The following is a 16,320-nucleotide window of genomic DNA, read 5'->3' on the forward strand; positions in this document are numbered from 1 at the left end:
TTTAATCCACAGCAGACTTGATGCCCTCTTTGCAATATTGATGCGCCTGATTTAGGGGACTTCTTATTGTGCAGTCCCCTGAATCACAACAGCTTGAAGTGTGAAGTGTCTGCCCGGCAAAACCTTAGCAGGACCTCAGTGGGGTAGCAATAGCTGCTCCTGCTTAGACGGTCCCCTGCAAACTTCCCATACTCAGCTGTCTTCCTCTCAGTTAACTCTATCACCTGAAAGACCAGATGACTTTGACACACGCAGCCATGACCTGGGTGTGGTCATGGCTATGGAGACAGGTTCATATATTAGTATATAGAACAAAGCATAACACAGTAAAATGTACAAATACTTAAGTAAAAGTGCATTAGAATTGTGTTTCAATGAAGTGCTTCTGCAAAACAATACGATATACCATTCTACAACTGTTTATAACTTGTGTAGTTCATATTTCTCTGTAGTTTTCCTACTTATATCCTGTTCATAGCCTGTACATAGCTTGTACACCCACTACAGCCTGTACATACTTATAGTTATAGCATATTCATAACATACCTTCATACCGTTTACATTATAACATACCCATAACATACTGTTATGTAATATAGCTGTATATCTATATTATTGCTAATATATATTTTGTAATATATCTATATTATGGCTAAAGCACTTCTGGATGGATGCAAACTGCATTTTGTTGCCTTGTACTTGTGACATGTGCAATGACAATAAAGTTAAATTCTGTTCTATTCTAAAACTACTGCGTTGCATTTAAGGACTGGATCTGTCTGTGCTGTTTAGAGCTGGGCCTTTGCCACCTGTAATATAATAAACTCACTTTTATGTTTTATTCTTACTGACCACTCAAAGTCACACTTTATATTTTTTACAGGCGATAAATTAATACAGGACTTTACCCTATGCACCTAAAGCACTTTATCTACCTCACATCCACATCCTTTCTAGAATTAAATTAACCTAACGTGTATGTCTTTGCACTGTGGGAGGAAGCAAGAGAAATGTAACGTGGTACATTTGCAAACTCCACCTATAAAGGAACCAGGAAGCTTCATGCTGTCAGTCCACCATGCCACCACATGTCAGGCTTCATGTCTGTGCCAAGGCATCCTCTCCTTCATCTTCACATGGTCACTATCCTTTATGTGCATCAGATATGATCACCCCTGTGCTGTTTTACTATCGCATTGTTTGGAGATTCCACCATGATCCTTCAAAGACCAGCAGGTTTCTGTCTCTGTTCTTGTGACAGTTCTTGTGACAGTGTCAAGGTCAGCTTTGAACATTAACATTGTTCCATAAAATATACAAACAGACAGTTTCCAGTTAGTTTACAGTCTCAAGAATCCCTATAATCACCATACTGTTTTATCTGACCCACACCAGTGGATCTAAAGTCCATCTCTATTGATACAAGTCCAACTAGACCAGGAACAGCCTCAGTGTACAAAGGTCTGTGCACCCATGTAAAATTGTAAACATTTTTGTCATGTGTATTTTGGGCCACTTTTTGGAAAAGTCATCAAATTACAGACTAAACGAATTTAATTAAGGGTATTTTAGTTGCAGTCATCCTATAAGGAGTAAATATGTATGTTGATAGATTCAAATTGTGGAACAAGATCAAGAAAAAAATCTCCAAGGGAAATAAATCATAAAGGTAAAATTTGTAACAGAAAACTCTGCCATTCGTCTGCAGCCAAACTCTTCCCGCGTCACCACATGCTTCTGACACAAGAGAACCGGCTCTTTCAGCTCCCAACCGGCTCTTCAGGTTGTTTTGTCACTTTAATTAATTTATTATCAACAACAATATAAAATTATGCACAAAAGGAATTACTAATGTAAACAAAAGTGGTTTTATTTATAAATGTTTATACAAAAATATCTACGGTGGCCCCTAGAGACAAAGCACATACAAACTCCGAAACAAGTACAAACTCCAAAGCACGTACAGAGCTACTGTCATGGTCCTGCGACCATGACTCAGTGACTTTATGTTTATGTACTTATTGTTATTACTTTCATTATTATTCATGGCTGTTTTGGGATGGTTTGTGTTTGGGATTTTAGACACTGGGTTCTGGGTTTGTGCTCCCTCTGGTGGTCCCTGGTGTTAGTGTTCCCCTGTCTCGTCAGGTTAATCAGGTCCAGCTGTTTCCCCCATCTGTGTGTGATTTCCCAGTGTCTCTTTGTGTATTTATAGCGTGTGATTTCCTCTGCTCCTCGTCGCGTCGTCTGTGTTCCTACCTGGTGTAATCCTCTGCGTGTTCTCCCTGCTGTTCTCCCTTCATGTTCAGGTTTGCCACTCCTCTGTGTAGTTATCCCAGTTTAGTTTCGTCCTTAGTTCTGTTTGCCATCTCCACTTTGTGTTTGTTATTAACAATAAATCACCCTCACATCTGAATAAGTGCTGCATTTTGGGTCCTCCTTCCACTTTCCACACGGCCGCTGCCCCGGACCGTGACAGTTACCTAGATTACTTACATGACACAATTGAAAGCATATGTGTATTGTTTGCATTTTTATACACAAACACTCATATATATTCAAATAAATTTAAAAATATGTTCATTTACCTGTTACTACCACACACCAAATCCTGTTATACTTCCTGGCTTGTAGCCACTAGGATCCTGGAGCACTTCTATTGTGTTTTAGGGGCCACGTGAATATGCTTTATTTATTCACTCCACATAAAATGTTATAAATAAATTATAAAATACAAAAACCAACTATTTATATTTCAACTTTTAACTATTTGAATTTTCAGCTTTTTCCTTTTAAAGAAATTTAAAGTGAAACAACACAAAACAATGCAAACCACAACAAAATAAAATATAAATTAAAATATGCAAAACAAAAAGAGGATGCACATTCTCTGTCATATGGGCCTGGGATGATTATTTGGGAGAGTGTTTTCCTGCTGGGAATTGTATACATAGGATTCACTACATGGATAAACTTTATGAATCCTTTATCATCCGCAACTGAAAATAGTTGTGGATGATTACTATACCTTTCTAATGTGATGATGTTGTCTCTGATTGTTGCCTCTGGCTCTCTTTCTCTCTCCCTCTGTCACGTAAAGATCCGCTATAGCATGCAAATGGTTCCTTAAAAAAAATCCTCAAATATTGTTAGAATTATATTATTTTTACACCAGAGAAAATGTAAACTGTGGGAACACGGGAAGAATAATATGTTTCGTTTTAAATAAAAAGACTGCATTTTAATGGAAAGTGAAGTTTAGGCTTTGAATTAAAAATGTTTTTGGTTCTTTTAGTTTGAAAATATATATAGATGTGCTCCTTTTTTCTTTTTCTTTTTTATAAAACAGTATTGTGAAGACAAAAGACTATTTTGAAAGGTCGTCTTAGCTTCCAGCACATTTGGTTTGGATTTATGCCAGATGCCCTTTTTGAGTCTGTATTTAGGCCACTTTAAGAAAAGTCAGCAAATTTAATGCTATAAAATAAGAGTGTGAAGGCCATAATAGGGTTTGGTGAACAACCGGGTGGGTGACACTCAAATGTCCTGCAATGTAGTCGTGACTCTATTCTTGACTTTAGAGTGTTTATTTGGTTCATTTAAAGAACATTTGTTTTTTAGTCTTTCTCAGTTATTTCACTTCTTGTTTCGTGGACTTAATTGTTTGTTTACATGTTTTTGAGGTCGAATTTAACCTCTGACTGGCCATTGCAGATTTCTGTCAGAATCTGCAGATTATGCAGTACAAATAAAATGTTAACGTTTCTCCAACGTTGTCTTCCCAGCAGTTTCACTGGATAGCCAGCAAGCGTTCGCGATGTCTTATCGGGCGCTTCTCTGGCGCTGATAATTGGCGTCTGTCTTGTGTCAGTGACGTAAAAGACGGATTTAATGCGACATGAGCGTTCAAACAGCAGTCGCTTTCTGAAACATCGGATATGTATTGGATTCAGTACCACATACGAAAGTGACCCAGATCGGATTTGAAAATATCGGATTTGTTCCGTTCACACTGTCATAGCATGATCGGATATGGGTCGCATAGGGTCAAAAAAATCGGATTTCATGCGCTTTTGCCTGCAGTGTGAACGTAGCCAGCAAGCACCGCTCTTCTCTAAAACAGCAATAAGGATAATTATTAGGTTATCTACATTATTATGGAAATAACAAAATAACTTAAAGCAAAAATTGGGAAACGTGAAGTCCGAAGTCTTTATATTAAGGGCCATCAGTCAAACAATAGAGCGTTCACACTAGAGCGCGTTTGCTGTCGCATTTTATTTGTAGTGTGAACGAGCAGACAAAAAAATCGGATTTGATCAAAAAATCGGAATTGAGCATTAAGACCTGCGGTGTGAACGTAGCCTTTGTGTACATATTGTTGCTTTATTATCAGTCTGTTTGCTGGTTATTTGAGCAGGGTTTTTTTTTTAGTTCCTCTGTGATTTTTGGTTTTTGTAGTTATAAGAATTGTTATTTTTTTGTTTTGTGGGGGTTAGGGTGTCTCTTTGTCGTCTTTTTAAGGATTTTCATAGCAGTAATCACTCGAGTTACCGAAAAGTCTTATTTTGAAAGTTATAACCGGAATCCCCCCCCCCCCCCGATGATTGTAGAAAGCAGTCATTTCTACAGTCATTGGTTTAATCCCAGCTGTTTATAATCACAGCTGTGGTGGAGCTTTGACTCAGAGCCTCACCCTCCACCAAGAACTTTAGTTTTCTTTAATTCTATTTGTCTTCCAGCGGTGAAATGTCGACCACCGGGAGCTCCCTGAACTGTGAGGGGATGTACTCCCAACTAATAGACGACGAGTCCTGTCATGACGACTTACCCCACAGGCCAGATGTGGAACACCGTGGTAAGCAGTTAAACTTTAACCCTGCAGATGTGCCTCTGTGGAGGAATGCAGACGGTTTCGTTTATCTTTGCTTTAAAATAACTGACTTTGTCCTGTAGACACGGTGTGTTATCACTATGGAGACAGCAAAATGTCAAACTGAGATTTGTTACCTTAACTTTTGTACATGTTTATCTTCAGGATTCACTTTGCAGCTTCTCACATGAAAGTGATGTTTTTCTCGTATCAGTCATTTAATTTTCATAGTTCTGCAGGCTTTCACTGGTAATTGTTTGCATCATGTTATAAGGATAATAAAAAGATAAAGGAAAAAAACATTTATCAACAGAAAATTTTTTAGATATATTATCAAAGTGCTTTACAAAGTCCCAAACTCTGTGTTACATAACAGACAGACATGATGGTGTAAACGTGAATTCAATCTTTAAGGTTTACGTACTCAAGTATAGGGTTTTATACTCGGAGCCTCCTCCTTCCTCCTTCCGTGGGAACATTAGTGGTTTTCTTTGAACCAGCCCTGAGCTTTTAGATACTAAATCCAACTTTTATACACACTGGAGTCAGTCTGCAATAAGAATAAAAGACTAAAACTATGAAGTCAAAATATAGTTTTATTTATTAATTTAATTAATTAAAATAACATGCAGAAACTGATTATGAGTTCAAAATGCAGCCATGGCAGCAGCAGGCTAAGCTCAGTCACTAGCAGACTGTGTGTCAAAGGGCCCAATCAAAGCTCTCATGTTTATTTGTTTGTTTTCAATTCAGTTTGTGGATTTCCTTTTTTCAGATGAGCTTTTATTCTTGTAACGTGTTCCTTGTAGTTTGGTTTTTGGTAACTACTAGAATAGCTTGCTTTCATGTTTTTGTGTGCATATTAAGGCCCTTTGTGATGGTTTTGTTTGCTTTTGTGTTTTTATATTATGGACATGGTGTTTTTTGTCTGGTGACATAATGCTTTTATTTTTAATATAAAAGTGATCATTGATAAATAATGAAGTAGAACGTTTAAAATCTATTATTTACTAACATTTATAATTTTCAGATAGATGAATATACATTAGTTGTAAGTCTTTCACTTACTCAAAAACAAATAATAAATTCCTACCTGCATCATGCTTTGTTAGATAATTAAAAATGTCAAATGCATCGCCGGGATTGCGTTCCAGCATGTTTGACATTTACAAGTCTGAGCAGAGTCCTCTGTGGACAAAGCGCTCCACTGCACGCACTACTTAGTCATCAAAAAGTGTGAATACTTTTATATGTCAGGTTAAAAAAAAGGTCACTGTTGTCAGTGTTGCAGAACAAAAATATTTTTTTTTTCTTAAAGGTTCTTACTATAAATTCCTGTTTAAAGATTATTTTAAATCTTGCAGAATCAACTGAAACTATCATCCATATATGTGAAAATAACTTCTCTAAATTGTGCTAAAGCGGGGTTTTAATAAACCGTCTTTCTCTTCCCATCACCTGCAGGTCATCCTGTGATGCAAATGTTCCCCAGGCCGAGTGGTCCCAGGCTGTACCGCCTCGCCACCATCTGCCTGGCAACGCTGTGCGCCGTCCTCGTGATCGCCATCATAGCTGTCACTGCACAATGTGAGTACACAACTATACTGAAAAACCTTTGCACGCAATTCTTGTTTTTTAAGTCGTTAAAGATGTATGTTGTACAATCACTGGAAAAACAACCATTCAAAGAAATTCGATGAAAAAATGAAAAATGAATGCCTGTGATGAGTGTTTGTAAACCTCTGACCACATGTAGAAACTCGTGGTTAAAACCATAAATTGTAGAGTTTGTGCTCTGAAGTCACAGACCAAAAAAGACGTAGCTTTTTATTCTAGATTTTTATGCATCCAATTTATTTTTGGAAACTGGAGGAGTCATCCCCTGCTGGCCAGTGGGAAGAATGCAGACTCATGGCTGATTTGGTCGACTGATTTTTAAGTTACTGGAATCATCAGGTCAAAATTGTGTTTTGTTAAGTTCCTGTGAAAGAAATAACTCCAGGAAGAGTTTTTATTTCTAATCACAACATTCTAGCGTGCTGAGACTCTACATGGTGAACATGGAATCCGTTATACCGCCAAGCTAATAATGTCATTGTAACCATGTTAGCATTGCTGGTAGTACAGCCTCACAAACAGGTATTTTTCCAGTATGTTGGCTGAAAATTCACTATATGGTGTATAAGTATTCACTCAGCCATCCAAACTATTGAATCATTTGGATCACTTCCTTGGCCAACATTTGTGAAAGAATGGGTCGCTCTCAGGAGCTCCTCCATCGTACCATAGGATGCATTAGTGGTGCAATGACTCACTGTTGATCCGTGAAAGCTGTTAGAAAAGCTTTTGGGGTGTTTAGCTACAGACATAAGGCCGTATTCCGTTGTGCAAAACAAGGGGTTTAAACATATGATGAACATGCTTAGCCACGCTATCATAATCCTGTCGTGCGTCCACTTCAGTGACAACATCGTTCCGAGCATGTATGTGTAGGAAAAGTCCAAAGTTATGGCTGAACTGTCCCAGGCATCTTCTGTTGCCCAACTACAGATGGGTGGACCTGCAGGGCAACATAAAGCTATGTGACAATTACTGCTGATTATATCACAGCGGAGTGGTAGATACAAAGCCCCGTACTGCCCTATATTGCACCTTAATTTGTTTTTTATGAGTCTTGAGTTGAATGTTTTTTAATGGCCAAAAAAATACATAGATAAATAAATGACGAGTTACATTTTTCTTGTCTTCTTTTCTTTTTTTGCTGATCTGAAAATTTATCTGACTTAAAACTGTGATCAGATCCGAACCAACAAGTCCAGCTGTGAAATTTATTCACTACTAAATATTTCACAGTCAGCTGTTAGTGTTATTACAACAAAGTGAAAGTGATTGTGGATTACAGCCACGATCAGTGGATGCTGAGGTGCAGAGTCAGAAGCTACAGATTTCGGGTTTGGGATTTGAGAGCAGTGGGGATTATGGTGTGGGGTTGTTTCTCAGGAATTTGGCCGGGCCCCTTAGTTCCAGTGAAGTGAACTCTTAATGTTTCAGCATACCAAAACATTAAGGACAATTACATGCTCCCAACTTTGGGGGAGCAGCTTGGCCATGGCTCCTTCCTGTTCCAACATCACTGCACACTAAACACAAAACAAGGTCCACAAAGTCATGAATGAGACATGAATGGCCTGCAGAGAGTCTTGACCTCAACACGATAGAACACTTTGCAACGAGTAAGAGCGGGGTCTCTAATTCATTTACGGATGGTCAGTCACTGACACTGGAGCCAAGCCTCCAACTTCAGTTCACAAACGTGCTTCTGGAAAAATGGTCAAAAATTCCCATAAACACTCCTAAACCTTGTGGAAAGCTTTCTGGGCCCATGTTATATTAAACTCTATGGATTAAGAATGGTATGTCACTCAAGTTCATACATGTGTAAAGGAAGATGAGCAAATACTTTTGGCAGTATATTGTAATCCTTCAGCATACAGTACTGTATGTAACTTACTTTCATACTGCTAACAGATAAAAACAAACCTCAGGGTGGTGGTGAGGCATCCTTAGGGAAGCAGACGCAGGAGGCAAATGTGTCAGCTCTGACAGCGTCCATCGCCAAGCTGCAGCAGGAGAAACAACAGCTGCAGAAAGACAAGGACGAGCTGCAGGCCAAGCTCGCTGCAAAGATGGCTACTAAAGGTAGACTCCTCATTTTTCTTTATCGTTTTCGTTCATGCATCTTTGTGAAGCCACAAGAATGAATCGTCTCCTCTATGAGCTGTCAAATACAGCCTGGATCCTATCAATAAGACTTTAGTCTGATTTAATTTAAGATTACATTTTTTGTAACCCATCTAACAAGCATAGTGAATCAGCTATTTACCAGCCGTTAAGTAAATATCTTTGGTTGCACCAATTTCCTTCTTTCTTGTCTCATCAGCTCCTGCTGTGGTGACGTCGGCTCCTATCGTCTGCCCCAACGACTGGCACCTCTTTAACAACAGCTGTTACTTAATCTCCAGGAACTCGCGGGATTGGCCAGAGAGCAAGTCATTCTGTGAGAGCAAAGGCGCTCACCTGGCCATCATCCACACACCTGAGGAGCAGGTACAGTTTGATAAATTTCATTGTGTTTTCCACTAAAGATGCAGTCATGCTGTATGCATGTGGTGCCAAGGAGGGATACACTGATTTCTGGCTTTTTTTCTTTGACAACAAGAAAACATTACTTCTGCCTCATTTGGGCTTTTGTGGAATTTTCTTATGTAAAGTTCCTGTAAACAGAGCAAGGAAAGAGCTGACTCTATAAACGCCCTTTACTGTATAAAGTCATTACTGATTAATGCTTTCTTGAATGTGAATGCTTCCTCTGTATGTTTCCTTTCAGACATTTCTTTGGAATCTTCTTCCCAGAGGACACTGGAACTCCTACTGGTTTGGAATAACTGATGAAAAAACAGAAGATGAGTGGAAATGGGTCGACGGCACTCCGCTGATCGGAGGGTAGGTCGTTTGTTTCTCTGCTTACCTTCTTCCCAACCTGTTCAGGACTAAAACTTAACACGTGGTCATGTTAGCATTGCCTTACAACACGATGCAATGTCCTAACAGAACAGTGAATGCAAAACAAGTTTGGTGCCAAATGAGTTGCTTCACTTATTGGGCAATATTGCAAAGCAGTTCGGCAGATTCATTTTTCCTTTGGTTCAGTTTCTTTTTTTTGGTCCTGCTTTGGACAATAACGCAACTATAGCGACAATAAACACAACAGTGTGTAAAAGTTTTGAATGCATTCTGATAAAACTTTGCAGGCGTGTCTTCAAGAGGTTAACTCAATGATCCATCGGTCAAAAATTAAAAAGAAGTCTTCTAACTTAGAAACTATAATTCTTACAAGTGCCGTGTGTATTGCCAACATACGCACAATCCCATATAAAGATTTAAAATATCATGCCACACCTCTGACCTCCTAAAGGCAATGATACACCGTATAAGGCTTCTGAATATCAGGCTACTTATATCAGGACTTCTGAACTCATCTTCAGATAAAACTTTTATATCTTTTATCTTTAAAACTCACTGTCTTTGTTTGTATTGGCACCATTTAGGATGTGGGGAGTCTAAATATCACATTATAGGTTAAATCCAAATATGATTTTACCTGTAACCTCACTTGTGATTGATTGATTTTGAATGCTGATTTATGATTAATTAGTGACTAATTAATCATTAACAAAAGGTTATACTTACATATATTATTATTATTATTATTATTATTATTATTATTATTATTATTATTATTATTATTATTATTATTATTATTATTATTATTATTGTCTCTGCCCCCGCAGTCTAAGAACAACTGGTATTCAATCATTCAAGGCCAACAGATTTATTTGACACTGATGCTCTGAAATATGCGTCTAGTTTTCTGTATGTCGACTTCAATAGGAGAAAAACCTGGAGCTCTTTGTTTGTAAAGAGTGACTGATTATCTTGTAGAGTAAATAGACAGTGTGTACTTAAAAAACAAACATGCAGCTGAACACTGACCTTTAACACACGCATGATTTTTACTCTGCACAGTGGTGGCTCCCAAGCTTATTTAAACTAAAAGACAAATGAAGAAATTTGGTGCAGGCAGCAGATAAAAACAGGGACATGGACAAAATGATATTCAGAGTTAGCGATTTGTGGTCTTATGAACCCTAAACTATTGCATGAATCAGTGTGAAAATTTGGCCCTATTCAGGTGGAATCTTAAGAACTTTTCTGTCTTTGATTTTTCATGTTTTGCTTTTTACCAAATTTATATTCACTTGATTCGTTTTATCACACTTCAGGAAATGCAGCCTTTCAGTTTCAGTTTTAAGGGTTTAACGAAAGCATTAACATTTCAGAGACTGAAGATTAATTTGACGACTGAGTGGCCAAATCAACAATCTGGTACATTCTTAAAAAGAATGAATGTAGTGGTCGGCTCAGCAACACAGAAAGACCACAGAAGAAAACTAAAGGGCACAATGACAGAATCATTTCTATCATTGATATGACAGAGGTTACCAGTCTGACCAGCAACATCCCAGTGGTCAAGTCTAACGCTGCATGCACTGAACACTGGACACACTGTGACGCACTGCTGCTGTCCTCGTCTTGCCTTCGTGCTCAAAGTCACTAGACATGACCCTTTTCTAGACTGAGTTCCTTTGGCTTATTGAAAGTAAAGATGTTCAATAGAGAAACAAAAAGCGCGACAGACTCACTAAAGAGTTAAATGTTGTGCTGCAGCGCCACATGTCAGATAACAGCTGGAGGGAGAGCAGGTCAGGGCTGCCCGATTTGCAGCAAAGGTTGTTTTTCATGAAAATGCAAAGTGTGGTTTTCTTCATCTCCTGGTTATTGCAAAATGTTGCATTATATCTCTGAGTTGCTTCATTTGCTCTGGATGTTACTTCTGCTTCACATCACAGACTCACTGTAAAATTTTCCCAACTTGTGCAAACTCAACAGATTTTCTAAGAGCCACCTGATTTCTCTTCCTCTATTTGTAGATGACAAACCTGTTGACATTCCTGTTTTGTCCTTTTCTTCCTCTTTAGGGTAAATTTTTTTAGGTTTTATTTCTGTAGACGTTTTGACTCATGTAAGATATTTTTGTATAATTTGACGTTTTGTTTTATTGTTTCTGCCTTAAACTGTCCAGACTGTATTTCAGTACAGATGCAAAGAAAAATAATCTGCAGTTAGGTCCACACTCTGTTGCACAAAGACACACTTTTAGTAGTATAGTATGACTATACACTACCACAGTGTTTAAAAATAAAACAATTGATTGAACAATTAGCACATCGAGACAACTATTATTGAGATTTGGTGGTGTATGAATAAAATTTTTTTGAATTAAATTAAAGTGCAGACATGCAGGCGAAGAAGGACAAACATCTTTGGACAGATGAAACCAAGATGAGCTTGCACCAGAAAGATTTAAGGACAAAAGTATGGATAAGAAGAGAAACGACTCATGATGTCACATCATCTGTCAAACATGGTGGAAGTAGCATTATTGCATGACCACAGATGGCTGCCACTGGAACCAAATTCTAGTAATTATTGAGGCGTGACTGCTGATAGTAGGATGAAAGTGTACAGGGCTGCAGTCTCTGCTCAGGTTCAGACAAAGGACCCAAAGCATGTGCCAAAAGTGACCCAAGAGCTTCTCGAGGCTAAGAAATGGGACGTTCTACAATGGCCAAGTCAGTCAGCTGATCTCAAAAGAGCACGCCTTTTAATTGCTAGAGATAGCGCTAAATGTAGTTACAGGAAGCACGGTGTCCTGCAGGTCTTAGATGTGTCCTTGATTCAACACAGCTGCTCTGCTACACCAGGACAAAGGGTCCAACAAGTCTTTCTTTCTTTTTAATTAACAATATTACAATTATGAGCCCATGAAGAAAAAAAAGTTTCCTGAAGGACTCAAACTATAATCTCTGGGGTAAGCAGCACGATGATACCTCCAGCTTCAAAATGTGGCATTTTAATTCCACGTGTGTGATGATCATGTTCAGGGAAACAAAAATAGGAGGGAGGAAAATGTAAAAATAGACTAAACATGAATTTAGACCAAAGTTGCTCAAATCTAAGAGATGAGCAGAAGCTGTCAGTGGATGCTGAAAGCAAACTGTCCAGTTTGAAAAATAATCTTAGGATTATAGTTAGAAGTGGTGGTTTTGTAAAGTACACTGCACTATAGGAATAAAACTGCCCTAGCTCTTCTTCTTGACATGTTTAACGTGAACCATCAGATCCAGGGTGAACATGAATGTATGTTAAAGGTTTTTATACATGTCGATGTGTTTCGCTCCCTTTCTCTCTCCGTACTGTAGTTTCTGGGAGGAGGGTGAGCCCAACAACCACATCGATGAAGACTGCGGCTACATCGTGAAAACACGTGTGATGGAGCGCGTGGCGATCCGGAGCTGGTACGACGCCCCCTGCAGCATGTACTTACCCTTCATCTGTGAGAAAGAGATGGGCCCCGGCGCGAGTACTGCCATACCACACTAAGAAAACCAGTTAGTATTTTGTACTGGCTGCTTGGGTTATCTGTCACAGTGTAGTCAGGTCATCAACACTTATTTACCTTTTTGCATTTAATTAACATGTGCCATTTGTGCTCACTGCTCATTATTTGTGACGTGTGTGTGGATAGTTTGCTCTGTCCACAAGCATGAACGCAACAGAGATGGAGTGTCAAAATACATTTACAGTGCTGTCAAGTCCCTGAAGTACCGTGTAGCAGTCAGGACTGCAGTAGGGACTGACAACCAGGTTCATGTCCAGATGAGGCCCTGATCTTTCAGACTCGTGCGTATCTCTGTGCCCTCATACAGACGGTAACACAAGGAAACTGGGTCTCTGCAAAAGCTTAATCATGTATGAAATAGTTTTGGTTTTGGTTTAGGTTTTGAAAAGTGGTGCGAGAAACTAAAACATTATAACTCTACTTTGGTAATAATACAAAACCTTCAGCATTCATTTATACTTAAATTAAAACAATCATTATGTAGAACTATATACATAAAAAAATTGCTGATTATTGATTAGTTGCATGTATCTCACTCTAAATGTAAGCTTTATAACATCACAGCATTAAAAATCCCTGGACTTTTATTTTAACATCTGCAGTAAATAATAACAAAAACTAAAGAAACTGTATGAAGTTAAAAAAATGTGTTTTATTCAAAGCATAGTGGAGTAGCGTACACTGGGCTCTCTGTGCTCAGTGGCATTAACAGGAATAACAGCCGCCCTCCTCTGGACCTGTCGCTAGCTTCTATTCAGTGTTTCTGTGCCTTAAACTGCAGAAATATTTTTATATATTTTTATATGATTCACTTTCAGACTTAAATCAGGGATTCAAGTTGAATCAAGATAAATGCTTTTAAATGTCTGTTTTATATTTGGAATCAGATATGTTATGTGTCAGATGTCTGTGTGTATATACTGTACATAAAATACACGTCATGTTTGATCCATACGTGATGTAGCCACATGTGTAACATTCCCCTCTTTGAAGATGTGCTTTGAGAAGTAAAAATGTTTGTTGTCCCGTGGCGTAAATAACGACTGTATTTTCTCCATGGGTGTAAGCTGTTGCTGTCACTCATATCTGCCATGTGAATACAAAACGTGCACCTATCCAGCAGCAGACATGAGCAGTCTGTTAACGATGAATCTATCTGTTCTCTTCATGAAACATGATGGCTTGTTTGTAACGTCTCCTCCCTGCACTGCTGTTGTTGCCCTGCAGGTGGCGCTGCTACCACAATCAGCCTGTCAAGATGTTAACAACAGAAGGGTCTGTGGACTAAAATTACAATAAATTAAAATAAGTCACTTAAAATAACTTATGTGTGTAATTTCTTCCTGCTAGGAAATAATTTCCTGTAAAGTTGCTGAAATTAAAAACAGTTTGAATGTTTTAAATTGTGTTTTTAGATTAAATCAGTTTTAGAGTCGTTCCCTGAGGGAAAAGTAATTCATTGTGATTTATTATTTTCTATCTGGTCAACAAAATGAGTATAAATATAATTTAGATATATAAGATCATGATGAAAAAGAAATCTAGTTATCTATTCTAATTCATTTTTATTTCACTTCTTCTTCACTATATCAGCTCTTTTATTATTATTATTATTATTATCATTATTATTTACATGTACAAAAAACAAGCCTCAAACGCCTCATTCCATCCTTGCCGAGCTGAAAGACCCACATTCCCTCATCTCGTCTGCTTCCTGTTAAAGTGGCCCTGAATGAAGAGTGTTTGCTGAGCCCTGCGCTTGTACTCCAGCTCCTGAGCTTGTTACCACATGGAGTTTTCAGGAAGTCAATTAGCCCTTTTCTGTCATGGTTCATTAGCTTGGGTTGGAGGAACACGCTGACTCCTTACTGACACTGTTATAATAATGTTCAACCAGCAAATCACACCAGGAAGATTTCAAGAGATCACTGATGAAAATTATTATACAAAGAGCTCAAATAGCATCTACAGTCATCCAAACTGAACACTATGACAGTCATAATTTTTCTGTTTATGAACGTATTAGTATAAGTTAGTATAAGTCAGATTTTTTATTTTTCAGGAAGTAAGGTTATATAAGTAGGTAACGGTGCGTCATGGCTGTCGTCCACTTTACAGCTGAGAGCTCGTTTTGAGGTCACAATGTGGCGAGTATGTTGGAGCATAAACAGATCACATGACAGATTAACAAGAGGTGTTTTTGGTGGGGTTTTATTCTAGCTCGTGGTTTGCTTTATAATGAAGGGAACAGATTTCAGTTAGATAATATTTAATATAAAAAAATATACAAGTTGTATAATTTCAAACACCACACATATTTTCAGCACAAGTTCACTGCACGACACTCAGTGGCACGAATCAACATATTTACAGTCTGTTTCATCTCTATGACTACTCACACCATTCATAACAACTGTACTTTTTATATTTACCTCTTTAATAACTCACTCGTTGAGTGTGGAAGTTTGCATTATTAGGGGGTGTGGCCTATTTCCACTCACTAGACTGGACCCCTGGTGTTGGTGCCTTCAGGAGCTCACAGATATTATGGATTTTTTATGGATTATTGTATTTGTAGATTTCATTTTAATGTTATTTTTATGTTATGTTGCACTAATTAGCAGGTTTCTGTGCAATGCACCTGCACCGTCTATGTTGATGTCCTCTGATAACTGAGCCCTGCATTATTTTGTAGTTTTGACTCAAAATAAGATGGTCAGTGTGATGACATTCAGGCTTCAGAACTGAGAATTAAAAATCAGACACTGACACTTTATTTTCTACACAGGCAGAGAAAGAACAAAAGGAGATTTACAAATCAATTTACAAATTCACCTCCAGCTGTGAGCACATCCCTGTAGATTTGTCTCAGGCGTCACGTCTAAATGGATTTAAAAGAGATCTGAAAAAGTTTACAAAAACATTTTCTTAAGTGCCGAGTGTATTCTTCATATTGCATATAATATACTTGATTATATTGTTCCTGAAAGGCTTTCCTGTCTTTCTTAAGGACACCTAGTGTTGATAGTTGGTTCACAAAGGCCATTAAAACTTTGTTTGACTTGTTAAGAAAAAACAAGCACTGCTGCATAACACTGATGTTGCTGTGTGACATCATCAGACCAGATCCTAAACCTGTTGCATCAACTGCTTAAAACAGGACACCGCCCGAGGTGAAGCTTAAGCTAGAAGTCCTCATTAGAGGAGGCCGTCGAACGTCATTGTTGATTTCAGCACGCACCTATGACCATAGAGGATGGATTACCTGGATATTTAACCAATAGGATGTGAGTTGCAACTTGGAGTGAAGTAACTGGACTACATTTGCAGAGCAGAGTTGTAAACAGTTTCCAAGTGTTTAAAC

General features: G+C 38.2%; 1 protein-coding gene across 1 annotated transcript; it reads left to right on the top strand.

The window, feature by feature from the left end:
* The first annotated feature begins 4,595 nt into the window (after positions 1-4,595).
* LOC147303285 (uncharacterized) lies at positions 4,596-14,279 on the top strand. Its single transcript, XM_086280662.1, has 6 exons — positions 4,596-4,858; positions 6,338-6,460; positions 8,402-8,572; positions 8,814-8,980; positions 9,261-9,376; positions 12,757-14,279. Exons 1-6 carry the CDS (start codon positions 4,750-4,752, stop codon positions 12,935-12,937), a joined length of 867 nt encoding a protein of 288 aa, XP_086136788.1. The 5' UTR covers positions 4,596-4,749; the 3' UTR covers positions 12,938-14,279.
* Positions 14,280-16,320: the final 2,041 nt, after the last annotated feature.

The sequence above is a fragment of the Aulonocara sp. 'chitande type north' Nkhata Bay genome, linkage group LG22 (genome assembly GCF_057382095.1).
Source record: "Aulonocara sp. 'chitande type north' Nkhata Bay isolate Kocher_YH1m ecotype deep benthic linkage group LG22, A_spYH_male_GT1.1, whole genome shotgun sequence".
NCBI classification, from domain to species: Eukaryota; Metazoa; Chordata; class Actinopteri; order Cichliformes; family Cichlidae; genus Aulonocara; species Aulonocara sp. 'chitande type north' Nkhata Bay.